Source organism: Podarcis vaucheri, assembly GCF_965113315.1.
Source record: "Podarcis vaucheri genome assembly, chromosome: 17".
In the NCBI taxonomy this organism is placed as follows: domain Eukaryota; kingdom Metazoa; phylum Chordata; class Lepidosauria; order Squamata; family Lacertidae; genus Podarcis; species Podarcis vaucheri.
This window is the reverse complement of record NC_138755.1, coordinates 2,732,118-2,757,919: the sequence shown is the minus strand read 5'-3', so window position 1 is coordinate 2,757,919 and position 25,802 is coordinate 2,732,118. Positions and strand designations below refer to the sequence as shown.

Sequence of the window (25,802 nt, the reverse complement as noted above, 5' to 3'; positions counted from 1 at the left end):
TCCTTATTTCAGGCATCATGATATATCGGTTTTTCTTTTTATTTCACTTTTTATTTGAATACCAGCTTTCTATATTGCTATACACAAGGCAGTTTACAGCAACAAAATATACAACAAAGAATGCACACCTTATAATAATCTGATCCAATACAAAAGGTTGTAATAAAACATAACTTTAAAATGGAACAATTTATATCCAAAAAGTAAAATTCAATCCATTAGATTGTAATCTATTAGTAAAAGTAAATAATACTAAATTAATCTATTAGAATAGTACACAATAAAATTAACTCTCAAAACATCATATCATGATGTTTAGCTGGTGATATATCACGATGTTGAAAACCAAATATTGTCCAGCCCTAATGTAAGTGCAGCCCTCTCCAAGATGGCAGCAGCAAGGCCAGCTCCACTGGGTTCTCCCATCTCCCGCAAGCACCATTCTCCGTCCTGCCTTCCTTCAGGGAGAAGCCCTGGCTTTTTTCATGTGCTCCAGTGGCAGAAGCGGGAGTGGACCCAGTGTCAGCCACTGACTGACTGAGTCCGGCAGCAAGAGTGTCACTGGCACAGCCGTCGCTTAGACTGTTGGGCAGTGGAACCAGCCAAAGCAGGCAGTGCCTACAAAGTGAATGGTTTGTACAGGAATGGCTGGGAGACAGATACAAGGTGAAATGTATTGATTGTTGTGCTGCGAGGGAGGAAAGAGAACTGCTATTCCAGTTGGTGATGGGCAGGGACTGCATCACCCTGCAGGGACTGCAGGGAAAGGGGTGGGATAACTGTTAATCATAGAGTTGGAAGGGACCCCAAGGGTACTCTAGTCCAATCCCCTGCACTGCATCCATGATAATAGCCATCCAGCCTCTGCTTAAAAACCTCCAAGGAAGGAGAGTCCACAACCTCCACAGGGAGACCATTCCACTGTTGAACAGCTCTTACTGTCAGAAAGTTCCAGATTGTCAATATCCTTCTTAAATTGTGGCGCCCAGAACTAGACACAGTATTCCAGGTATGGTCTGATCAAGGCAAAATAGAGCGGGACCATTACCGCATTTACTTGAGTCGAATGTGCCATCGAATCTAATGCACACCTCAGTTGGCAGAACCTTGAAACCAAAAAAAAGTATTTGCTGGCGAATGTAATGCGCGTAGACAAGAGGTGCACTCTTTACAACAGACAAGCTGAAAGTTTTGAGGTGCTGCAGGTCTGGAAGGGGAGAGGAGCCAAGCGAGGTGGCAGGGCTGTGCAGATGACAGGGAGCTGCCCTCTCCTCCTCCACCACCTGCAGTAGCTTCTTGAGGGGGGCGCAGCTGTGCGTCCCTCAATGGAGCAGTTTAAAGGACCCCACACCTTGCCTCTGGCTCGCACTAGCCAGTGGCTAGGTGCAAGGTCCTTTAAACTGCTCCATTGAGGGGTGCACAGCTGAACACTCCTCAATGGAGAGATGGGATGGAGCCTGCATCCTGATGCCAGCTAGCGTAAGCTGGCAGCGAAGTGCGTATTTACTCAAGTCTAATGCACCATCGAATTCAATGTGCATCCAATTTTTCACAGCCTAATTTGGCAAAAAAGGTGCACTTTAGACTCAAGTAAATACGGTACTTCCATTGTTCTGGACACTAGGCTTCTCTTGAGGCAGCCTAGAAAAGAATTAGGTTTTTTTTTTTGCTGCTGCATCACACTGTTGACTCATGTTAAGATTGTGGTCCACCAAGACTCCAAGATCCTTTTCACATGTACTTGTGGCAAGCCAAGTGTCCCCCATCTCCAGGTAAAGGAGTTTGAATAGCTTACTCCATGACAGTGTGGGAAACCTCCAGCCCACAGGCCAATCTCGGGCCATTTCCTCCAAATTACCCACTCAGCCATCAACTGACATCATTGGTGATGTCAGCTGATGGGCAGGGAGACATGGTTTATTCCTGTCTTGGCTGCATGCCCTGTTCCTGGCAGGGAACAGGATTGTGCAGTCAAGGCAGTAGGGTTTAATCTCCATGAGATCAAATCCTGCTCAAAAGCCCCTTTTGAAGCAGCTCATGTTGTTCTCCCGCGGGCATGTGGCAGCAGCAGTGGGAAAGAAAACACTTCACCACCGGCCAACTGCCTGCTTGCAGGAAAATCACATGAGCTGCTGAAAGCAGTGCTTTTGGAACCCAGTGCTAAGCAGGATTGTTCTCCCTGCATGTGAGCTGACGCCAGATATCACCCAGGACTGGTATGAGGGGCAGACTGTGATGGCGGCTTCACTCGGTATATTGCATGTGAAGCCACTTCTGCTCCTGAGTGAAAAACAAGCTTTAGCTGGGTGCTGGAGGTAGAGGGACTCAGGAGTGGCGACAGTTTCACCACCGATATACCACTGAGTGAAGCCGCCATTGCACTCTGCCTGCATACTTCATCGGTGAGGTGCAATACAGCTTGTTCCTCCCTCTGCTTGTTTAAACTGCTTGGCTGAGGAGCATTCTGCTGCCGTTTTACGGAGCCCCTGACCTTCCCCTGGCTGACACAAGTTAGCAGCGGGGTGGGAGCTCCTTTAAAGTGCTCCTGCTCCCCAGCTGAGGGAGCCCCAATCCTCCTCCCGCTGATGGGAATTTGGAAGACACCAGGTCAGGGAAGACTGCTGTCAGAAAATATTCTGAACTCTCTTAGGAATTAATTGGTTGAGCAAGTTCCCAGAAAAAAGGTATGTCAGGTCTTGGGGGACTTTTTAACCTCCAGCTGTTGCTGAACTACAACTCTCATCACCTTTTTTTGTTGGGGCTGATGCAGTTCTGGAGGGCCAAAAGTTCCCCACACCTGCTGTAAGGGAAGCTTGAAGGTTTGTATTTCCTGCTTCCATGAAACAAGTGGATTCCAGAGACGTACAGCCTTTCCATACCCAAGATCAATCTTTCACTCTTACTTGGAATGCAGGATATGCTTTTTATGTTTTCCTCTTCATATAACCAGAGTAGTTTGATCCTCCCACAGCTTTTTTACCTTCTCTCCCCTTTGCTCTCTGTCTGTCAGTCTCTTTATTTCCCTAGAAGAGGGCGTCAATGCCTCTTAGGTGATCTAGCTTAAGTAAGTGTTTGCGGCTAATTTCAGACCAGTAGATTATTATTATTTTTTAAATGATATTTATTAAGGTTTCAAAGAAAAAAAATACATAAATAAAAAAAAGAAAAAAAGACAGAAATAAGAATAAAAGAAAAATACAAAATTCAAAAAAGGTAAAAAACACTTAAAAAGAATACATCAATCTTTCCACCTTACATTCATTTCCTTGTTTCCCTGACCTCCTCACACCTCCCTTTTTTGTATTCCAATTCAGTTAGTTAATTCAGCAATTTCTTTCCCTCTTTGTTTTTATCTTAATCGTTTAACTTAATATATTATAACTTTGGATTCTCACCTGTTAATAATCCATTTTTACATACACCTTTATAACATTGCTGCTTAAACCACTTAACTTCATTCTGACATCATTCTAACATTCATTAATTTTGCAATATTTCTGTAAATAATCTTTAAATTTCTTCCAATCTTCTTCCACTGACTCTTCTCCCTGGTCTCGAATTCTGCCAGTCATTTCCGCCAATTCCATGTAGTCCATCACCTTCATCTGCCATTCTTCCAGAGTGGGTAGATCTTGTGTCTTCCAATACTTTGCAATAAGTATTCTTGCTGCTGTTGTGGCATACATAAAGAAAGTTCTGTCCTTCTTTAGCACCATTTGGCCGACCATGCCCAGGAGAAAGGCCTCTGTGTGGTGTAGTGGTTAAGAGCGGTAGTCACGTAATCTGGGAAACCGGGTTCGCGTCTCCGCTCCTCCACATGCAGCTGCTGGGTGACCTTGGGCCAGTCACACTTCTGTGAAGTCTCTCAGCCCCACTCACCTCACAGAGTGTTGTGGGGGAGGAAGGGAAAGGAGAATGTTAGCCGCTTTGAGACTTCTGAAGGGGAGTGAAAGGCGGGATATCAAATCCAAACTCTTCTTCTTCTTCTCTGGTTTCTTCAGAAAGGTATATTTAAATACCCTTTTCATTTCATTATAAATCATCTCCCAGAAAGCCTTAATCCCTGGGCACATCCACCAAAGGTGAAAGAATGTACCTTCAGTCTCTTTACATTTCCAACATTTATTATCGGGCAAATGATAGATTTTTGCAAGCTTTACTGGTGTCATGTACCACCTGTATATCATTTTCATAATATTCTCTCGTAAGGCATTACATGCCGTAAACTTCATACCTGTGGTCCATAACTGTTCCCAGTGAGCCATCATTATGTTATGTCCAACATCTTGTGCCCATTTAATCATAGCAGATTTCACCGTTTCATCCTGTGTATTCCATTTCAACAGCAAGTTATACATCTTTGACAAAATCTTAGTTTTGGGTTCTAGCAGTTCTGTTTCTAGTTTTGATTTTTCCACCTGGAAGCCAATTTTCTTGTCCAAATTGTATGCCTCCATTATCTGATAATAATGAAGCCAGTCTTGCACTTTGTTTTTTAATTTCTCAAAACTCTGCAATTTCAGTCTATCTCCCTCTTGTTCCAAAATTTCCCAATATTTTGGCCATTTGACCTCCATATTGAGCTTTTTCTGAGCTTTTGCTTCCATCGGTGACAGCCACCTTGGGGTTTTGTTTTCCAGTAGATCCTTATATCTTATCCAGACATTAAACAATGCTTTCCTGACAATATGGTTTTTAAATGCTTTATGTGCTTTGACCTTATCATACCACAAATATGCATGCCATCCAAATACATTATTAAAACCTTCTAAATCCAAAATGTCTGTGTTTTCAAGAAGCAGCCATTCTATCAACCAGCAAAAAGCTGCTGATTCATAATAAAGTTTAAGGTCTGGCAGGGCAAATCCACCTCTTTCCTTTGCATCCGTTAGTATTTTAAATTTTATTCTAGGCTTCTTGCCCTGCCAGACGAATCTAGAGATATCTCTCTGCCACTTCTTGAAACAGTCCATTTTGTCCAAAATTTGCAGTGTTTGGAACAGAAACAACATTCTAGGCAATACATTCATTTTTATTGCAGCAATACAGCCTAGCAGTGAAAGCTTCAAATTTGACCAAATTTCTAAGTCTTTTTTCACTTCAGCCCAGCATTTTTCGTAATTGTCTTTGAATAGATTCCCATTTTTTGCTGTCATGTTAATCCCCAGGTATTTCACTTTCTTAACCACTGTTAAACCTGTCTCATTCTGAAACCTCTCTCTCTCAATCGATGTTAAATTTTTCTCTAAGACCTTAGTTTTTAACTTATTCAGTTTGAATCCTGCAGCCTGACCAAATTCTTGAATCAGTTCCAAAACCCTTTTAGTACTAGATTCTGGCTCCTGTAACGTCAATACTAAGTCATCTGCAAATGCTCTCAACTTGTACTGTTTAGCCCCGACTTGTACCCCTTTAACCAATTGGTCCCTTCTAATCATATTCAGCAGGACCTCCAGGACCGATATAAAAAGCAATGGGGAGATTGGGCAACCTTGACGTGTCCCTTTTTCTATCTTAAATTCTTCCGTCACCATGTTATTTACAATTAATTTAGCCTTTTGTTCTGAATAAATTGCACTTATACCATTTTCAAAGCCTTGGCCTACCTCCATCCCCTGTAGGTTCTTCTTCATAAAACTCCAAGAAATGTTGTCAAAAGCTTTCTCCGCGTCCACAAATATCAAAACTGCCTTAGTATTTATGTTCACTTGTAATTTTTCTAAAATATTAATTATATTTCTCACATTATCAGACAAATGTCTACTCGGGAGAAAGCCAGCTTGGTCTTTATGAATCTCTTCCATTAACACTTTTTTTAGTCTTTTAGCCAAAATGTCTGCAAAGATTTTGTAATCCACACTGAGCAATGATATGGGGCGGTAGTTCTTAAGCTGCGTCTTTTCAGTCTCTGTTTTCGGTACAAGTGTAATATACGCTTCTTTCCACGACTCTGGTGCCCTTTTCCCACCCATTATTTCGTTACAGACTTCCTTCAAAGGTTGTACTAACTATTCTTTTAAGGATCTGTAGTATTTAGAAGTCAGTCCATCCGGTCCTGGAGATTTACCTAGTTGCATATTCTGAATGGCACCTTCTACCTCCTGTTCAGTTATTTTATAGTTCAGCATTAATTTATTTTCCTGTGAGATTTTTTGTAATCCATTTGTTTTCAAAAATCGGATCTAAATCAATTTCTTTCTGTGGTCCTTGTGTATATAATTGTTTAAAGTACCTCTGGAAACAGTTTCTAATCTCAGCTGGGTTCTGTATGTTCCTTCCTTCCACTTCTAAATTGGTAACCGTATTTAATTTTTGTCTTTTTTCATTTGCCAAGCCAACAATTTCCCACATTTATTAGCCGACTCAAATGTCTTTTGTCTCATTTCTTTGATTTTCCATTCTATCTCTTGATTCATCATTTTCATGTATTGTACTTGATGTAACTTTAATTCTCTCAAAATCTCTTGCGACTTTGGTTTTGCTCTCAATTTCTTTTCAGTTTCTTTTATTTTCTCCAATATTTTATCCTTCTTCTCATTTTGGATTCTCTTCTTTAATGCGTTCTGTTGTATCAAGAACCCTCTCATAACAGCTTTGCTTGCGTCCCAGATTACTCTTTTTTCCACATTGGTATTCATATTTATCTCAAAATAATCTCTCAAGGTTTTTTGGGCCTTCTTAATCACTTCTTCATCTCTGAATAAGGTGTCATTCATCCTCCATCTGAAGGAACCAGTTGATATTAGTTTCATCTCCATCTTCACAGCATTGTGGTCAGAGCAGGTTTTTGGGCAGATTTCCACTTTTCTTGTCTTTGGTGCCATTCCTCTAGTTACCCATATTTAGTCAATTCTTGTCCATGTCAGTTTGGCTTCAGAGAAGAAGGTTCCACCTAAACATTAGGAAGAACTTCCTGACAGTAAGAGCTGTTCGACAGTGGAATTTGCTGCCAAGGAGTGTGGTGGAGTCTCCTACTTTGGAGGTCTTTAAGCAGAGGCTTGACAACCATATGTCAGGAGTGCTCTGATGGTGTTTCCTGCTTGGCAGGGGGTTGGACTCGATGGCCCTTGTGGTCTCTTCCAACTCTATGATTCTATGATTCTTCTATGATTCTATGATTCCCTCTCTGGCCAAGGGATTCTTTGTTCTCCAGATATCAACTAAGTCCAAGTTGTCTGTCATCTCAAAAATGGCTTTCGGTAGTCTGCCGTCCTTAGTGACTACCTGTCTTTGTGCCTTGTCCATATGCGTAGATACCACTCCGTTCATGTCTCCCATCAAAATCACATTATAATCCAAATAGTCCATCAAGGTCTCATGCAACTTTTTAAAGAATTCAGATTTCCCCTCGTTTGGTGCATAAACTCCTACTATCAAAAATTTCTCTCCTTGTGTTTGAATTTCAATTGCCACAAATCTTCCTTGGTCATCTTTGAAGATAAATTTCGGTAATAGTCTCTCCTTTGCATAAATCACTACCCCTCTTTTTTTTACCTTGTCCGAAGAAATAAAATCCTGGCCCAGTCTTTTGTTGATCAATACTTTCCTGTGTAGCCTTGTCACATGTGTTTCCTGTAAACAAATCAAGTCCAATTGTTCCTTTGTTAATAAATGAAACACAGTTTTCCTTTTCTGAGGGGAGTTGAGACCATTACAATTCCAACTTAATAGTTGCAGAGCCATGTTGTAGTTACTTTACTTCTCCTCCAACTGCACCAAGTGCCTGTTCCTGTTCTGTCAGTGGTATCACCTTCTCCAGGCGGTCTTTTAATTCAGGAGGTAATCTTGGTATGTCTAAAATTCCTCTTTCTAGTGCTCTTAACTCTTCTCCAGCTTCTTTCTGCAGGTCTTCTCTGTGGTCTCTCAAAAATCTTTCTTTGTCGTCCTCTGATCTTATTTTTATCTTTCTCCCTTTGTAGCTAAAGGATAGGCCTTGGGGGAATTCCCACCTAAAGATGATTCCGTTGCTTCTCAGCAGGGCAACCAAATCTCTATAATTGGACCTAAGGTCCAGAAGATATTTGGGAATGTCCTTAAATATCTCCACTCTTGACTGATGCATTTCCAAAGTCTTCTGAAAGTGCAGACTCAAGATTTTATCTCTCTCCTCTTTTGTTCGGAGGGTAATCAAACAGTCTCTCACCCTGTTCTTCTTCCCTCCTCTTCCAAGCCTAAAAGCACTCACTATCTTAAAGTTTCCCTTCTCCAAATCTGGGTTCCAAAAGTCTGCAAATTCCTGCGTAAGAAGGTCAGTTAGATTGTCTTTCTCAAGTTCAGGTACGGCCCTGATCCTCAAATTCGTTTGCTTCTCCTTCAATTCAATCATAGACAATATTGACCTGCGGTCTTCAAGTTGTTTATGTATCGGTGGTATCTTCTCTTCTACAGCAGTTGCTGTTTCCTTTGCTTCTTCAGCTGTCTTTCGGGTCAAGGTAGATTCCTGTAGTAATTTCTCAATAGTTTCTGTGTTAGTATTTACCTTCTGTCCCAAATTGTTAATACTTGTGGTGTTTTGATCAATTTTAACTGATGCTTCAGCTACTTGTTTACTTATTCTTTCCAAAGATTCATTAATTTTACCTAATGCCTGAGCCAAAACATCTTCAGATGCCATTCCTTTGGGTTTAGATTGTAATCCAGAAGGACCAGATGTTGATGCTCTTCGCTGCAGCCCAACGTCTGGACGAAATGATCTACCAGACCTCGTTGTTTTTTCCTGAAGCAAATCTATTTTCTCCTTTCCATCTGCCATAACACTCTAGATAAGGCCCAAGGTCGATCCCACGATCAGAATTTGTTTTGAAGTGGAAAATTCCCCTGGCCCGGCTGTTATTGTAACTATTTCAAACTTCTTCTAGGGGGACACAGTAGCAGTCAAGAATTGTTGCCTTAAAATAATTAACCTTTTTTCTTTTAATCCCCCAATTCACAAAAAAGACGACAGTTTCAATTTCAGTTGTTTTCCAGTTACTTTAAAACCAGGAGAAGCCAGCCAGAAATATTGTATCTCACTTGTATCTCACTTGCAGAGTTAGCTGTCAAAGAGTACTTTCACCAACAGCGCATTTCACAGTACGGCATTCTCATTGTTCACTGGCAACCCGTTCCCAGGTTTAAGCGGTGGATTTTAGCTTCCTTTTCTCTCATTTTGCAGGAAAATACAGTTCAGACCTTTCCCCCCTCCTCTCCTGCAATCAAGGGGGAAAATCGCTTGTTTGATGTTAGAATTATAGTCTTTTTCAAACGTCTTTCAAGGTTTTCGCTTACAAGTTCATTGCTTTACTCTATTTACAAAGAACGGAAGGCAGACTTCCTGTTTATGCCTCTCCGCTTCGGTATCAAATTACTTCTTTGTTCCTTTGTTTCCCAAATTAGCCTACTCACGGATAGTTGTTTTGTAGCCAAATTGTCACAGGAAAAAGGCAGCGCTCTCCGGTAACGGCTGTGCGGCTTTGCTCCACGGAAGAAGCAGTTGACTCACAGCACCACGCTGCTTCCCCGCTCCGCTCCGGAACCCGTAATCGGGCTCCTTTGCAAGTTGGGGGGCGCAAAAGGTGCCCGCCAAGTCCCACGGTCACAGGCTTCACCCGCCTGTGATGTTTTCAAGGGTCCCCGCTTCGCCGCAGCGGAACAGACCCGATTCCCATAGAGCTGGTCCCTCCGGATCAGAGGGAGTCCGCCATTACCGATGGCGCCACCCCGGAAGTAAGATACTTACCTGGCAGGGGAGACACCTTGATCATGTAAGACCAATAGATTAAGTGACCTTGTCAGTTGGTAATGTTGCTTGTTAAGGTGGTTCTCATTCAAGGGGGTCAAAGCCTGGTCTTTGGCATTGGTTGAAGAGGGCCCTGGCTTTGAGCTAAGCTCCACTGGTGCTTGCTCACATTTGGCTTATTCATTTTGTTTTGTAGGCCAAGATAAAGCAGAAATTGCGGGAGATTGAAGAAAACCAAAAACGTATTGAGAAGCTGGAGGAGTATATTGCTACTAGCAAGTAAGGGCAAGGAAGGGGCCACATAATATTGGGGATGTGTGCCTTAGGCAGACTCTGGTGGGGAAAGGATAAGGAAGTTGGGCTCTGTTTTGGGATTGCTTAGGAGGCCCACTCTACAAGTCATCATATTAGTCCCTCCCAGCACAGTGCAACCAAGCCTGATGCAGGCATGGAGTGATCAGGGAGTTCTTACTGCTCATTCTTTAGGCAGTCCTTGGAGGAGCAAAAGAAGCTGGAGGGGGAGCTGACGGAGGAGGTAGAGCTGGCCAAGCGCCGGATCGATGAGATTAACAAGGAGCTGAACCAGGTGATGGAGCAGCTGGGGGATGCTCGCATTGACCGGCAGGAGAACAGCCGGCAGCAGCGCAAGGCTGAGATCATGGAAAGCATCAAGCGCCTCTACCCTGGCTCTGTGGTAAGTGTAGAAGAACAATAGCAAGCTCAAGGCAGAGCCGAGCGTATAAGGCAGAGGGTGGGTGGGGTAGAATTGGAGGCCACGGCCCCTCCTTGCCTCATTCCATTTCCTTGTTTCCCACAGTACGGGCGCCTAATTGACCTCTGCCAGCCGACCCAGAAGAAATACCAGATCGCTGTCACCAAGGTCCTGGGCAAGAACATGGATGCCATCATCGTTGATTCAGAGAAGACTGGCCGGGACTGTATCCAGTACATTAAGGAGCAGCGAGGAGAGCCTGAGACCTTTCTGCCCCTTGACTACCTTGAGGTGAGGCCTAACAAGGCCTAGGCATGGTGGTGGATTACTACAGAGATAGATAAATCTCCATGTTTGTGCTAGCCTGCCGATGATCAGGTGGTATCTTTTTCCCTACCCCGCCACCTGTTCAGCTCCCAACACTTTCTATAGGTAGCTCCCTCAGACTGATTCTGAGGTAGGATTTGCACAGAGCTCCTGCCCAAGGGACTCAGTTTTCCCCCTTTTGCTCCTTCCCATGTAGCCACCTCGCTTCAACGATAAGCTGCTTTTAAAACAAATGTATACATGTAAAGTTATAAAGGTGATGGGAATGGACTGCCTCCACTTCAGCGGCTGGAGTAACTTTGAGTGATCTGCAGACTGACATAAGCTTGTCACTTTGCATCTCTGCCTTACCCCTGAGCCAAAACGCCTATATATTGCAGGTGAAACCGACAGACGAGAAGCTCCGGGAGCTGAAGGGAGCCAAGTTGGTGATTGACGTGATTCGCTACGAGCCGCCTCACATCAAGAAAGCCCTGCAGTACGCTTGCGGGAATGCCCTTGTGTGTGACAATGTGGAGGATGCCCGTCGCATTGCCTTTGGAGGGCACCAGCGTCACAAGGTCTGAGAAATCTTGCAAGCCACTCTTAAGTTTCTTGCCTCTCAGCCTCCTCCAGAACTACAAATACAGTCCCAGTCAAGATTCTACAGCAAGGAACCTTGAATTTCTGTTCACTGCATAGATGTATTACAGACTAAGAAAATGTGCTGGTATTTCCTTTATTTGGTTTCTGCTTTTTCTAAAAGGACACCAGAGCCCCAGCTTTAATGAAAAGCTTCCTCTGGTCTTTACAGCCAGGAGGGCTAGACACTTTTAATGAAAATTTAAAGATGAGATTTTTCAGGATGCTAAATTGTGCACTCAGTTCCCAGTTTGGTGTTTGCACAGAACTGCAGAACACCCTTGGCCCTGTCTTTGCTGTAACTCAAAAAGTGCTGCTTCCTTCTGCATATTGTGTACTGTAGCATATTGTTACTGTAGCCATCACTAGCTGTGGGTGACTGATAGCCAAGACCTGAGGTGGCTGCTGCTTCTTGGCATGACTTGCTGTGTTCCCTTCTTCATCCTTTTCCAGACTGTAGCCCTGGATGGGACCCTCTTCCAGAAGTCTGGGGTGATCTCAGGAGGTGCCAGTGACCTGAAAGCCAAGGCCAGGCGCTGGGATGAAAAGGCTGTGGACAAGCTGAAAGAGAAGAAAGAGAGGCTGACAGAGGAGCTAAAGGTTGGAATGGCTTTTAGTTGCCAAGTTCTGCTACAAGCTCATGATAGCATCAATAGAGAAATGTTGACTGAGAAGAATTTGGGGCATCATTGAAGGTCCCAAGCTAAAAATGCTCCAGGGCTCATTTGGGATGCTCAGGGGGTCTAACAGGGATAGGGAGCACAACACCAAAAAAAGGGGACACTACAGTCCTACACACATAATTACAGGGTGCCTATGCAATCTCAGGGATTTGGTCTCCATCAGAACTCATAGCAGTTCAGATAGAGATTGAGCAGATTGATGGAAGAACAAGGTGAGAGAAGTAATGGGGTGTTTTGCCAGGCAAGAGTGGGATATTGAGGAGAACAAGACAAGAGGCGTCATTTTGGCTGAAGGGGTTGTGCTTAACACAAGCTTTCCTTATGTTGCTCACCAGAAATCCTTCTTCCTAAAGCTCTTTCTTGTTTCTGGTTTTGTCGGATTTACTGGCTTTCCATGAATGCCTCTCCCCAAATGTGGATAATCTGGCAGTATTTAACTTGTTTATATTTTTAACAGGATTTATATACCACTTAATTGTAAATAAGACCTCTTAGCTGTTTACAAAGAATACAAAATACATATTAAAATTGTCAGCAAAAAGCAAAGTTAAAATCAAGTTTCAAGAAAATCAAAGTACAAATAAAATCAACAGTTAAAGTATACAGTGTAAGCTAAAATTCCGGTTAAAATACTTGTTAACTTTTCATGGAGATACATCAAACCACTGAGCACTTTAAAAGCAGTAATTTTCAAGACTGGGAGAAGTGACAGTCAAGGCAGTGAGTACTTCCTTGTTCCTTACTTTCTCTCAGAGCCTGACAAGAGTTTATGGTTTGGAAAGAGACTTTCAGACAGGAATTAAAAATGATTGAATGTTCCTCTCTACAAAAATGGCTCCCTGAATTTTTAACCTAGCACATAAAAGTGAAGTCTAGGCTATGGAAGGTTGTTTTCTGTCTGTAAAAGTATTCAGTTGTATAAATTCCCAGTTGTAGTTTGAAGTGGTGCAACGCAGGCTGATGATTACCACCTCTTAGGCTGTCTTCCTCAATAAAGGTAAAGGTACCCTTGCCCAAACGGGCCAGTCTTGCCAGACTCTGGGGTTTGTGCGCCCATCTCACATGTATTGGCCGGGGGCCAGCGCTGTCCGGAGACACTTCCGGGTCACGTGGCCAGCGTGACAACGCTGCTCTGGCGAGCCAGAGCCGCACACGGAACGCCGTTTACCTTCCCGCTGGTAAGCGGTACCTATTTATCTACTTGCACCCGGGGGTGCTTTCGAACTGCTAGGTTGGCAGGCGCTGGGACCGAGCAGCGGGAGCGCACCCCGCCGCGGGGATTCGAACCGCCGACCTTTCGATCGGCAAGCCCTAGGTGCTGAGGCTTTAGCCCACAGCGCCACCCGCGTCCCCCGCGTCTTCCTCAATACCCTTCCTAAAAAGTAAGTCCCACTGGGGACTTCGGTGAAAACAGGCTTAGGATTATACTGCATGTGCATCACTGGCTGCATTTGCATGTGATATAACCTTTAGCATTACAAGGACAAGTCACAGTGAGCATCAGACTCACATGCTCTCCCTGCTGCCGCCCCCATTATGACTGCAAGGAGTTCAGAAGCTTTTGCTTCTTTTACATTAACCGCTGCTTATCTTGACGTCCAAATCTGGGGAAATTATGGTTAGTCTCATCCAACCAAGTGGAAACAAGCCAATTTCAAAACCAATTTACAAAGTTAAGATTAACTGCAGTTTAGGAGTTCAAAGTAATGGTACAAACTATGGTTAATCTAAAACAAAAATGGAAGCTTCCATTCTCCGTTTGGCCGTACTGGAGTAGGAGAGGTGGAAGCACTTGAGCTGTAACTCATCTACATAACATGAAACTACGTTTTAGCATTGCACGCAAACTGGGCCACTAGCTCTTCGCAATTGTGTGTGTTCAGTTAAATAATTTTTATTAATTTTAAATTACAAAAAATCTAATATATGCCACATTGTATCAGTGCCAATTCACAATTCCAATTCAAATATAATTAAACAGCCAATTACATAAACATATTGTTTTTACTCCTGCGTGCTAGATTTCAGGGTACGGCATTTTTGTTTTCATTCTGCTTCCGAAGGTTTGTTTAATCCAATTCCATTCAATCTTAATCACAATTCCTTACCCACAGCTACAATGTTTTTAACATTTGTATTAAAACATTTAGTATTCGTATTAAAACATTTACTGATTTATATTCCTGCAAGAAAAGTTCTGTTATCCCTAATAGTCCCTGTGCATGAAGTTTGTTTTAATAATAATAATAATAATAATAATAATAATAATTTATTTATACCCCGCCCATCTGGCTGGGCCTCCCCAGCCACTCTGGGCGGCTTCCATAGAAACCAAAAATACAGTAAAATATCACACGTTAAAAACTTCCCTGAACAGGGCTGCCTTAAGATGCCTTCTGAATGTCAGGTAGTTGTTTATCGCTTTGACATCTGCTGGAAGGGCGTTCCACAGGGCGGGCGCCACTACCGAGAAGGCCCTCTGCCTGGTTCCCTGTAGCTTTGCTTCTCGCAATGAGGGAACCGCCAGAAGGCCCTCGGCGCTGGAACTCAGCGTCCGGGCAGAATGATGGGGGTGGACTGGACCGAGGCCGTTTAGGGCTTTAAAGGTCAGCACCAACACTTTGAATTGTGCTCGGAAACGTACTGGGAGCCAATGTAGGTCTTTCAAGACCGGTATTATATGGTCTCGGCGGCCGCCCCCAGTCACCAGTCTAGTTCAATTTATATATCAACTTTTAACTTATGTACCTCAATCATTTATGAAAAACTTTTTCTAAGGTCGACCCTATTTCCCTTCCACGAATTCCCCATTCTTATACTAATAGCAACACAGAATTAAACACAGAATAAAGAAGATCAAGCCCCCTTTTGATTTCCAAACCCCACCCTCCCCCGGTTTCAATCCCCAAACCATAGTCCATTAGTCCATCTATTATTAGCCTGGCAACCTCACGTCCGAGGCCCTTAAATCTCTCTCAGTCCCTTTCTGCCGGCTTCTTTGAAAGTCCCTTGTATTTAACACCCAGTCTCGAAGGGGCACTCTCTCTATAATATCCATGTTCCTTCCAGCCAGGCCTCCTTGTTTAAAGGTGGAGCTCAAGTCCTGTTTCTTAAATCCAAATATCCCAAAAGCTCCAGCTTCCACCTTGATCAAATTAATAGTCCCTAGATCTTCAGATCCCCACAAAAGAGGATCTTTCCATTCCTCATTTCTAAGTTCAAACCAAGTTTTCCTCTTCCAATCCTTATTTTCTTTTATATCCATCTTGGCAGGCCTCCGGCTCTCATTTGCCTTCTGTAACATTTCAGCCCCTCCTTTCTGCTCCTCCTGTTCAGCGTATATCTCTTCCTCCTCCTCAGTCTCTAGTTTCTTTTCTTGTCCAGCTGCCTGGGTTTTGTACGTCAAGTCCTTTTCCAACTCGATAGATATATTTGCTGTTGACTTCAAATTTGTAGCACTTGTAGACAAAACATGACCTTGCTCGTACATCTTTCGCAGCTTTCCCATGAGAAAAACAACCTCATCCAAGTCAGCCAGTATTTTCCGACCTATTTCCATTCTTGTAATGTCCCTGAACCCCCTCTAGAGGGATTCTGGTTATTTAGTATTCCTTTCACTTCCAGTCCAAAAGTCAAGTTAATTTGTTTCAGTCCTTCTTTATTTTCAACAACTTGTAACAATATAACCGGCTAAACCAAAGCTTTCTATTTTTTCCGACTTTGACAGCTAATTTGACAGCTGTCAAAATCTTCTGTATCTCCTCAGCAGGCTCCTCTCGCGGATCACTCCCGGTCCCAGGAAGGGTGGCACTTGATCAGAAAATAAGCTCTTATCCTCCAGCACCGTAACTTATACTTTTAAATCCGTGGAATTAATAACTTTTATCCAAAAAGGAAAAAAAGACTCTTCTCTCGACCTTAGTTGTCAAATCCTTGCTTTAAAATGTTTACAATGGGGGGGAAATGGACTTCCTCTTTGCACCTCCCCCGCTCGTGCCGAATCCACAAAAAAGGGAAAAAAATTAATCCAGTTTCCAAATTACTCACGGGTTGTTGTTCTTGGTTTTTAGTCCAAATTTTCAAAGGAAGAAGTCAGCGCTCTCCGATGAATGGCATGCAGCTTCGCTCGGCAGGGGAAGCAGTAGACTCACAGCACCGCACCACTCCCCATCCCCCGTTCTGTAGCCTTTAAAAAGGCTCCTTCACGGGTCGGGAGGGCGCTAACGGTGTTCGCCGAGTCACCAGGTCCACGGGCATCCACGCCCGTGGTTTTTGAGGGTCCCCGCGTCGCCGGCGCGGCAGAACCCGACCCCTGTCAAGCAGACTCCCTCCGGAGCTCGGAGGGAATCCGCCATTCGGCGATGGCGCCAACCCGGAAGTCTATATCAATTTCTTTTGTCCATATTGTTTCTTCTTAGTGTCTTTCATGACCCGCACCGCTCAGCCACTTCTAGTCTCTCTCTCCCCCTTTGTCTCAAAAAGCAAGGCTGTTATTGCAATTCTGTTATATGCCATATTTATTTCGTTACAAGAATAGAGATAGTCTGGCAATGCTTCGACAAGCCTCTGGTTTCTCTCTCCTTTCATCTTTTCACAATAACGATCTGGTGTCCCGCCAAAGCCTGGCAAGCCTTCAAAGACCCCTCTAAGGCAGCGATACAATGAAAAATAAATCCTTCCGAATGGTTCAAATTCATACCCATTTCATGTACAGTTCTATTTTGCATTGTCTTCCATTGACAAACTCCCATTTTCTTTAATCTTCTCCTGCCTTCCATTAATTTTTTAACAATCGAGGTGGGTTTGCCAAATCATTTATGTAGCAAACAAGATGTATATAAAAAGGGTAAAGGCTCCCCCCCCCCATACCGTCGTTTACAATGAAAGAAATTTTTCTTTCTATTTCAGATCTTTATGTCTTTGTAGCCATTTCATTTTAGCAGGTGATCATCTTGTCCCATCTATCTCAGCACGTGTCTGTAAATTAGTTCAAATTCTACTCTAATAAACAGAAGAACCTTTGCACCTTAATTGCTGTGTTGAAGGGTTATACTGATAAGCAAAGTACTTTGGCACTCAGCTCCTCCTGCCTCCTGCATTCCATGCCGGAGGGAGAAGCAGGTATCAAGGCGATCTGCAAGTGAAGCTCTCTCCCCCCCCCCCCCGGTTCTGGGGGGAGTTTGCAAGGACAGTTACCCTCAAATGATCCTTGTTTATGCTTCGCTAACGATCTCCACTAACGTGGGAGTGGCATCCATTAAGGCAAACTGGAACCGGAAGCCGCAAGCATGTGTGTTTAATATGATTTGTCTGCAATTACTCCCCCAATGGACACCTTAGTTACACAATTTGTATTACTGTTTTTCCAAATTATGCTGGTGGACTGTCCCCATTGCTCAGATCATCTAGCATTTTTGGGATCATCAGGCATTTTTGGGAATAACTGACTTAAATTGATTCCTTCAGTCCTTAGCTAGGGGGTGCCATTGCGCCGCCAAGTTTACTTAAAAAAAAAAGATTTCCCAAACAAATAGTGATAGCTTTACTGGGGCTGAAAAGCTATTCTGTGTATATGTGCCACACATGCATAACTTGGTTCCAGGTGTATCCATCATGAGACTTGCTCACCAAAATGATTGAAGTGGACACATTCCAGAGGAGCAGCTGTGCTTAGTATATTTTAGCAAAACTGAAGAGCAGTGGTACAATAAATACTAACTAGCTTTCAGATGCAGTTGATGAAATAGACACTTGTCTACAGAGAAACATGCCTCAGCAAACTCTTTTTTTCTTCTTCTTGTGTTACAGGGCACCATCGTTTTTGCTTGAAATTACACTGTTCACGCAGTGCATAAATGTATCTTTTCAGGGGACTGGGTCTAGCTACCTGTCGGGGAGTTGTTTTCAGCTTTCTGAGACAGCTTTGGGGCTCCTCCTTTACGCCTTATGAATTTATTCCTGGAATTTAGCTGCTTCACATTGGCTGCAGCATAACAACAAAATTGTTTTCTCATTCCATTTTTCTTTTTGCACCCCACTCCCCCTACATCTCCTTTTCTCATTTCCAGGAGCAAATGAAAGCCAAGCGGAAGGAGGCAGAGCTGCGCCAAGTCCAGTCCCAGGCCCATGGCTTGCAGATGCGTCTGAAATACTCCCAAAGTGACTTGGAGCAAACCAAGACCCGTCATCTTGCTCTCAATCTCCAGGTATGACGGCTTGCTGGGACCATGCATCCTTCAGGCCTCCAACTTCCAAGGTAGCTCTCTGAGTTTTGTAGGGGATGCTACCTCTTGCCTTAGAGCTACAGCAGTAGGTGCAGCCGAAGATGCTTGGGGGTGTTCATTTGGAGGGCTGTCCTGTGCAACCATCAAAGACTACCAAGGTTGGGCATGCAGGTTCACCCCTGTACTGGATATAAACTCTGAAGCCCCAGTCTTGCCATGATCAATTTGCTTGAGAGAGATTCCTACCATCAGTCCCTCAGTTCCTTCTGAATTATATCCCTAATAGAATGCTATACCCAACAGGAAAAGTCCAAGCTGGAAAGTGAATTGGCCAACTTCGGGCCCCGCATCAATGACATCAAGCGCATCATCCAGGGGAGGGAGCGTGAGATGAAGGAGCTCAAGGAGAAGATGAACCAGGTACGATGGATCAAGACAAAGGGCTAGACCTTGTTGTTAATGCTTGTTACTTTCATTTATTATTATTACTACTATTACTTTTATTATAAATTATTACTATATATTTCTATCCTACCCTCAATCCCAAAAGAGCCTAAGGTGGTTGTGTAACTTCTTAAGGAAAATCTGTACAATGACTAATGTATCTGCAGCGGTCTTTGTCAACATAGTGCACCTGCAGGCTGTACTGATAAGATTTGTAGTCCCCAAATATCTGGGGAGCACAAGGTCAATAATGTCTGCTGAACAACTACATATCTAAGCAATATAAAAATCATCTCCACAAGAAGCTGCTGAATCTCAAAGAACATCCAGTTTCCAAATGCCTCAGCAAAGAAAAAATCTTCAGCTCATGCCTAAATGCAACATGGGGGACAAATGCCCTTATCTGAGGGAGGCGGTGTCCACAGAGAATGCTCTGTTTTGGGTCACTGTCCCATGAGCTGTACTCATTTGTGATGCCACCAGCAGGGGCTTCCTGCATATCTTAAAGCACAGTGCTTGGACTTCAAGACTTATAAGGCAATACCTTGAAATGGGCTTGTTGGCTCAAAGGTGGTGAGTGTTGCTTTTACGACCAATGACAGAGTCTCACCTTACTGCCCTGCTTAAAAGGCTGAGAGCCACATTTTACATCAGCTGCAGCTTCCGGACCATTTTTAAGGGGAGCTCCATGTAGAGTGCATTACAGTAGTCACTAGTTAACACTCCCAAATCAGTCTCTTAAGCTTAAGTCAAGAAATAGTATTCTCTATGAAATTGAATATCAGTATACATATCAACAAAAGACTGAGTTAAGCATTTGAAAAATCCATTGAAATCAAACATTAGAAGTTCATCTTAGATTGGGTAGTTCGCAAGTATCTGTGGCTTTGCACAAGGTTTTGTATTTTTCTTAGAAGTTTGATATAGAATGTATAATTACTTTGGTAATTATTGTGTGTATATTAGTTGCCAACGTGTTGCATGAGTTGTTGTACTACTCCTACTCCTATACTAGGCTGCGCTAGCTGAAAGGGAGGTTCTAGAATGGGAACTAGCCTGGAAGGGGCAGGGCAGAAAAGTCTGAGAAAGGGGGGTTATCAGAAGGCTACAGCAATGGCAGGTGTTGGGAAAAGAGTGATGTAGGTGACCTGGTCTGGACAGTCATCTTCTGTTCTGGTGGCTTTGAAGCTGTGTTCCAGGGACTCAGAAAGTGGAACACAGGTATGCCTAGTAATAAAAAACTCTGGGTCTTAGAAATTTATCTGGATTCCTTATTCATGGATGACAAAAAGCTAGCCTGCCCACCAATACAGATCTTTTGCAAAGCACAAACTGGGCAGTGGCGTTCAGATGTGTTTTAGGGTGCACTGTTTGCTAATGTGGGGATTGGCCATAACTCTGTAGTAGACCACATGCGTTGCCTACAGGAGGTTCCAGGTTCAGTCTCTGGTCTCTTCAGTCAAAAGGACCAGGTATCAAATGCTGTGTAGGCTCTCAGACCCTGCAGAGCCACTAGGAAGCCACAGCCAGCCAGAATAGGCAGTAGTGGGCTCATATGAACAAATAGTCTGACCTAGGATAAGGCAGGCTGCTAGCATTGGAGGCCAGTCAGCCTTTCCAGCACAGGCTGCCTTGACTGACTGTGTGCCCCAGAATCATCACACAGAGGCTGTGTGGCATTCCAGTCAATGTGGGAAAAGTTTCCTGAAAGTGGAAATTTGGTGTTAAAAAACCCACTCAAAACTACTCTGCTCCATCTCATCCTGCTCCTCTCACTTTAGTTTCTTCCCATCCTTGCCAGGTGGAAGATGAGGTATTTGAGGAGTTCTGCCGGGAGATTGGGGTAAGGAACATCAGGGAGTTTGAGGAGGAGAAGGTGAAACGCCAGAACGAGATTGCCAAGAAAAGGTAACCAGCCCAACTTTGTGCCCTCATGAAGTCTCCCGGGTTGAAGACTTTGGAAGCCGGGTGAATGCATGGATGGGTTTGGATCTGAGACCCAAATTTAACCCCTGTCCCTCTGCAGGTTGGAGTTTGAAAACCAGAAGACCCGTCTGGGCATCCAGCTGGACTTTGAGAAGAACCAGCTGAAGGAGGATCAGGACAAAGTGCACATGTGGGAGCAGACGGTCAAGAAAGATGAAGCTGAGATAGAGAAACTCAAGAAGGTGCCAGGGTGGGCCGATGGTGGCTAGGAGGGTTTGGTCCAGCAGTTACCGGTGGCTTGAAGGTGGGGAAGAAGGCAGTAGAGTCTATGGTCGAGCTCATAGTCTCTCTGTTTCTCTCTGCCCCCCACTTAAGGAGGAACAGCGGCACATGAAGATCATTGATGAGACCATGGCACAGCTGCAGGACCTGAAGAACCAGCACTTGGCCAAGAAATCCGAGGTGAACGACAAGAACCATGAGATGGAGGAGATTCGGAAGAAGCTGGGCGGGGCCAACAAGTGAGTCTTGGCTTCTGGAGGCAGAGGGTAGGGAATGTAGGAAGGGAGGCTGTGGAGGGATGCTTGATAACCTTTCCCCTTTCTCTAAGGTGGGAAGTTTGTAAAATGGCGGGAGGTGAATCCTGTGCTGGATCTGACCAAATGCAGTAGTGTCCTCCTTCTAGGGGCAGCCAGCCAGAAGCCTCTGGGACAACTCCCCTAGGGGTTGTCCCTAGCATCTAGTCCTTGGAGGTTCACTTCCTCTGGACAGGAAGGTTCTCTTTAACTCTTGTAGTTGATAGCTGTTGATGGCAAACATGTCTCTATATTTCTCTTCTTTTTTTATTTGATTCAATTTAATATTTATACCAAATATTATCAATATTGACTTTGGCTCTCAGGGAGATGACTCACTTGCAGAAGGAAGTGACAGCCATTGAGACCAAGCTGGAGCAGAAGCGCAGCGACCGCCACAATCTCCTGCAAGCCTGCAAGATGCAGGACATCAAACTGCCCCTCTCTAAAGGCACCATGGATGATATCAGTCAGGAGGAGGTGAGCAGAGTGTCCCACGTATAGCAGAGGGTGGGTATGAGGCCCAAGCAGGAGAGTGAGATGGTTCTCTTTTGTCTTGATTTGGGTGCAGGGTGGCTCCCAGGGGGAGGAGGCAGCCAGCAGCTCACAGAGGACTTCCAACATGTATGCGCGAGAAGCTCTCATTGAGATTGACTACAGTGACCTCTCTGAGGACCTGAAGGTGAGCTTCCCCTTGGGTCTGCTCTTCCTGGGGAATAGCTGAGGGGGGGGGGGAGGTGGCCTTTTGTCCCCAGGCTAGTGGCAAGTCCACAAAGCAAAAATGTACATGTGTTCAGGTCACTTATATATTCTTTTACTTATTTAAAATATTTATGCCCTGTCATTCTGTCAAATGATCTACGAGGTGGCTTCAATCCAAAATAAAAGCTGCATTTAAAACCAGCATAATAACAGAACTGCAAGGCAGAATGAACAGTAATAAATTAAAAATGAGTAAGAAAATGCTGGAACATTGTTTATTTGTTAGCTTCCCCCAATCCCTACAAAAACGTAAACCAAAAGCTTTAAAGTACTTCCACAAGTCCCTTAATGAGGAAGCCTGGGGAGTTGCTCTCAGGAAGGAATTCCAGATTCTAGGTGCACATAAATAACACCGGCAGCACTGGTAATGGGGGAATTCAAAGCAGCATCTTCAAAGTTGCATCTGAGTGAATGGGCTGGTTCACGTAGGTGACAGCCAGTGCCCAACCCCTTTAGGCCTTTACATTCCTGATTCTGCTTTATAGAGGGTTCTCCTCCACTTGTCAATCTTCCCCTGATTCTTCAGGGATAAAATGGGGCTGTCTTCCCTATGTTCTTTGTCATCCACATGTCATCATCCCTTTTGTCTCCGCTGAACCATGGATGATCCGCGTGCCTCATAAACGTAAGTTTGGAACTTCTGTTTAGAAAAAATGTTTTTATTATCTTTTAACTTTGCAACCTGACTTTCTCTTTACCTGACCCTTTTGTTCTTAAAGAAGTCTTTCAGAAAATTGGAATCTGGAGTTGATTGTGTACTCTGACCTCTCAAGGATCGCTCCTGCATATGCCATAACAATTGTCCATGCCACAGATTGAGTTAATGGGCAGGGGAAAGGGATCCTGCTTGGACTGTGCCCCAGCAGTGATGGCAGAGAGTTTGCTAGAAGGGCCTTTCTCTCCCATATAATTAGCCCCAAAGGTCCTGAGGATTCTCACCCCAGACTTTGGTTGGCTAGAGAGGGTAGTGGCATAGGTGCATCACTAAGGCAGATGCATCTGGGTTCTCTGGAAATTTCTGGGTTTGTGGGGTGGGGGTGGGGATGATGACTATTAGAGTCTCTGGCTGCCTGAACCGCCTCCCATCATTCCCGCCTACAGGATTCCCAGGCTGAAGATGAGATCAAGCAGGAGATGAACCAGCTGCAACAGAAGCTGAATGAGCAGCAGAGCATTTTGCAGCGGATTGCTGCTCCTAATATGAAGGCAATGGAGAAGCTGGAGAGTGTGCGGGACAAGTTCCAGGAGACCTCTGATGGTACTGGATCCCCCTCCTGACCTCTCTTTAGAGTGCTGGGGACCTGGGCCGAGGGCTTCTGTTGGAGGGCTGGGAAGACCCGTGCTCACACTTCTTCCTTTGCTCTGGTAGAATTCGAGGCTGCCCGGAAACGTGCCAAGAAAGCCAAGCAGGCATTTGAACAGATAAAAAAGGAGCGCTTTGACCGCTTCAACTCCTGCTTTGAGTCAGTGGCCACCAACATCGATGAGATCTACAAAGCCCTGTCACGAAATAGCAGTGCCCAGGTGAGGACACCCCTGGCCTACCATGGACAGCCAACAATGTTATAAACGGTTCTTGTGTGTGATCCATGTTTTGACAAACATTAAAGCCAGGGAACCTAAATTCTGAGTTGAGCAAAGCTGAATTCTGCGTCTGGTATGAATTGGATAAATGGAGGAAATTTGCACAGTGTCTTATTTTATAGTGTCCTTCCTGCTAATATTTACTCTTTAGCATCATTTATTCTGTGCTTTTTATTCATGTGGAGAGGCAATAAGCTATTCCCCTGCCTTCAGAGATCTCAGCAGGCAGCACCCACTTACATCAAAGCATACCTCCTGACCCATGGGAGCTAGCAACTTGCTGTGCTATCTTTTCTCATTTTTCAAACAATTTTAAATAGAGCAGAGATTTTCAGGAAGTCAAATTCAATACCTAGAGCCGCATTCAGCGCTTTTTATGTATCTCCACAGAATTGTACCATACATACAGACAAATACTATAATGTTCAAATATTTTAGGGATTATTATGGGTGCCATGTCTTTAAAATTGGATGAACCCTATAAAGTGTGTGTGTGTTTTCCTCCCATGATCAACCAAAGGTTGTTTTATTGTAAATGGAAGCCAATTTACTACAAACTGAAAATCAAAATTCCATTAACCATGGGAATCAGATTTTGAGAGTTCACTACCAACAGATTATAGAAATTGTGTTCATGCAAATTTGCTTTCTAGTTGCAAACAGAATTGTCTTCTAAAACATCAGTCTAAACCCCAGAAGACTGATTACAGCCTAGCTACTGTTCTTTTTATTCATATGCAAAATATGCTATTTATTCATGTGTTGGGCTTTGAAATGCTGTCCCATATTGTCATCAGACAAATTGTACCAAGTGGCATTTGCTTGAGCCTTCTAGTGCCATGCTTTGTGGAGTCAAGCTCCTGTGTGCGTATTCCATGCTGCAGGGGGAACTGCGCATGCTGCCTCAGTCAAAGCAGCTGCAGGAGCACACTTTTTTGCTTGCTTGCTTGCTTTCTGAGGAGTGGGGGACCTAATAAAGCCCTCATTACCCCTAAATAGATGATGGACTCTGTTGTCAGCCAGCTCCTCAGTGGTGGCTTTTTGCCACTATATTTGATTATTTTTAATAATGTGCCACGTTTCTTGGCTTGCTGAGTTATATTATAAGTATCCAAATTAGTTTGAATTCCACAATACTGTTGTTGCCCAGAAGCCTCTGAGGTAGCTCTCAACCCACCCCTCTTGGGTGTATTGGACTAGCAAAGCCCTAATACATCCATCTTTCCATCTTCCCTTACAGAAATTTATTTTCATAGGGTCTGGCTCTGTTTCATCATACTGTGAAATTGATCTAAATAGCTGTCTTACAGCACATTAGATCATCAGTCCACTTAGCCCATCCATCACTGTCAACCCTGACTGGCAGCGGCTCTCTGATTTCAGAAAGCCTGGAATTTTCCCCAGCCCTGCCTGGAGATGCCAGGGGTTGACCTGGGAGTTTTTCAATGCAAAACATGTGCGCTACCCCCTGAGCTCTGGCCTTCCCCATTAAAGATGGTTCTGAGGTATTGACCACTGGTGTGAAGATTTCTGATTGTCTCCCTTCATCCCTTTTTCTCTAGGCCTTCCTAGGCCCCGAGAACCCAGAGGAGCCTTACTTGGATGGCATAAACTACAATTGTGTAGCCCCTGGCAAGCGCTTCCGGCCCATGGACAACCTGTCTGGTGGGGAGAAGACAGTGGCAGCCTTAGCTCTACTTTTTGCCATCCACAGGTAAGGTCAGCCTTTTACTAAGGGGGGAGGGAGGGACATTGCACACTGCAAAGGTTCACAGTCTCGTGTTCTCTCCAGCATCTGTAGTGGAAGGGTAGGAAAGGCCTCTGCCAGAGACGCTGAAGAGCTGCTGGTCTTGGTGGACCAGTGGTCCATCTCTGTACAAGGTGGCTTCATATTGCTGGCTCTCTCTCTTTATCCACAGCTACAAACCTGCTCCATTTTTTGTCTTGGATGAGATCGATGCTGCTTTGGACAACACCAACATTGGGAAGGTTGGTAGGAGGCTAAATCAGATGGGGCAGCTGGACATTACTGGATCAGATTTGAAGAAAAGCAAAGGAAGGGTTGGGCTGATCAGTTCTCCTTTTCACCCTTCTCCCTCTGACATCCCCACAGGTGGCCAATTACATCAAGGAGCAATCTACGTGCAACTTCCAGGCCATTGTTATTTCCTTGAAGGAGGAATTCTACACCAAGGCCGAGAGTCTCATTGGTGTCTACCCTGAGGT

The 25,802-nt window shown here is 44.2% G+C and overlaps 1 protein-coding gene across 1 annotated transcript in view; it reads left to right on the top strand.

The window, feature by feature from the left end:
• SMC1A (structural maintenance of chromosomes 1A) overlaps positions 1-25,802 on the top strand; it is a 37,223-nt gene that overhangs the window by 8,528 nt on the left and 2,893 nt on the right. The window contains exons 8-24 of the mRNA XM_082205786.1: positions 9,915-9,997; positions 10,205-10,412; positions 10,536-10,721; positions 11,138-11,317; positions 11,832-11,978; positions 18,130-18,267; positions 18,589-18,705; positions 20,531-20,637; positions 20,756-20,897; positions 21,031-21,176; positions 21,557-21,710; positions 21,802-21,912; positions 23,103-23,250; positions 23,362-23,516; positions 25,139-25,290; positions 25,496-25,565; positions 25,690-25,800. Coding sequence (XP_082061912.1) covers positions 9,915-9,997; positions 10,205-10,412; positions 10,536-10,721; positions 11,138-11,317; positions 11,832-11,978; positions 18,130-18,267; positions 18,589-18,705; positions 20,531-20,637; positions 20,756-20,897; positions 21,031-21,176; positions 21,557-21,710; positions 21,802-21,912; positions 23,103-23,250; positions 23,362-23,516; positions 25,139-25,290; positions 25,496-25,565; positions 25,690-25,800 — 2,355 coding nt within the window. The remainder of the gene's footprint in view (positions 1-9,914; positions 9,998-10,204; positions 10,413-10,535; positions 10,722-11,137; positions 11,318-11,831; positions 11,979-18,129; positions 18,268-18,588; positions 18,706-20,530; positions 20,638-20,755; positions 20,898-21,030; positions 21,177-21,556; positions 21,711-21,801; positions 21,913-23,102; positions 23,251-23,361; positions 23,517-25,138; positions 25,291-25,495; positions 25,566-25,689; positions 25,801-25,802) is intronic.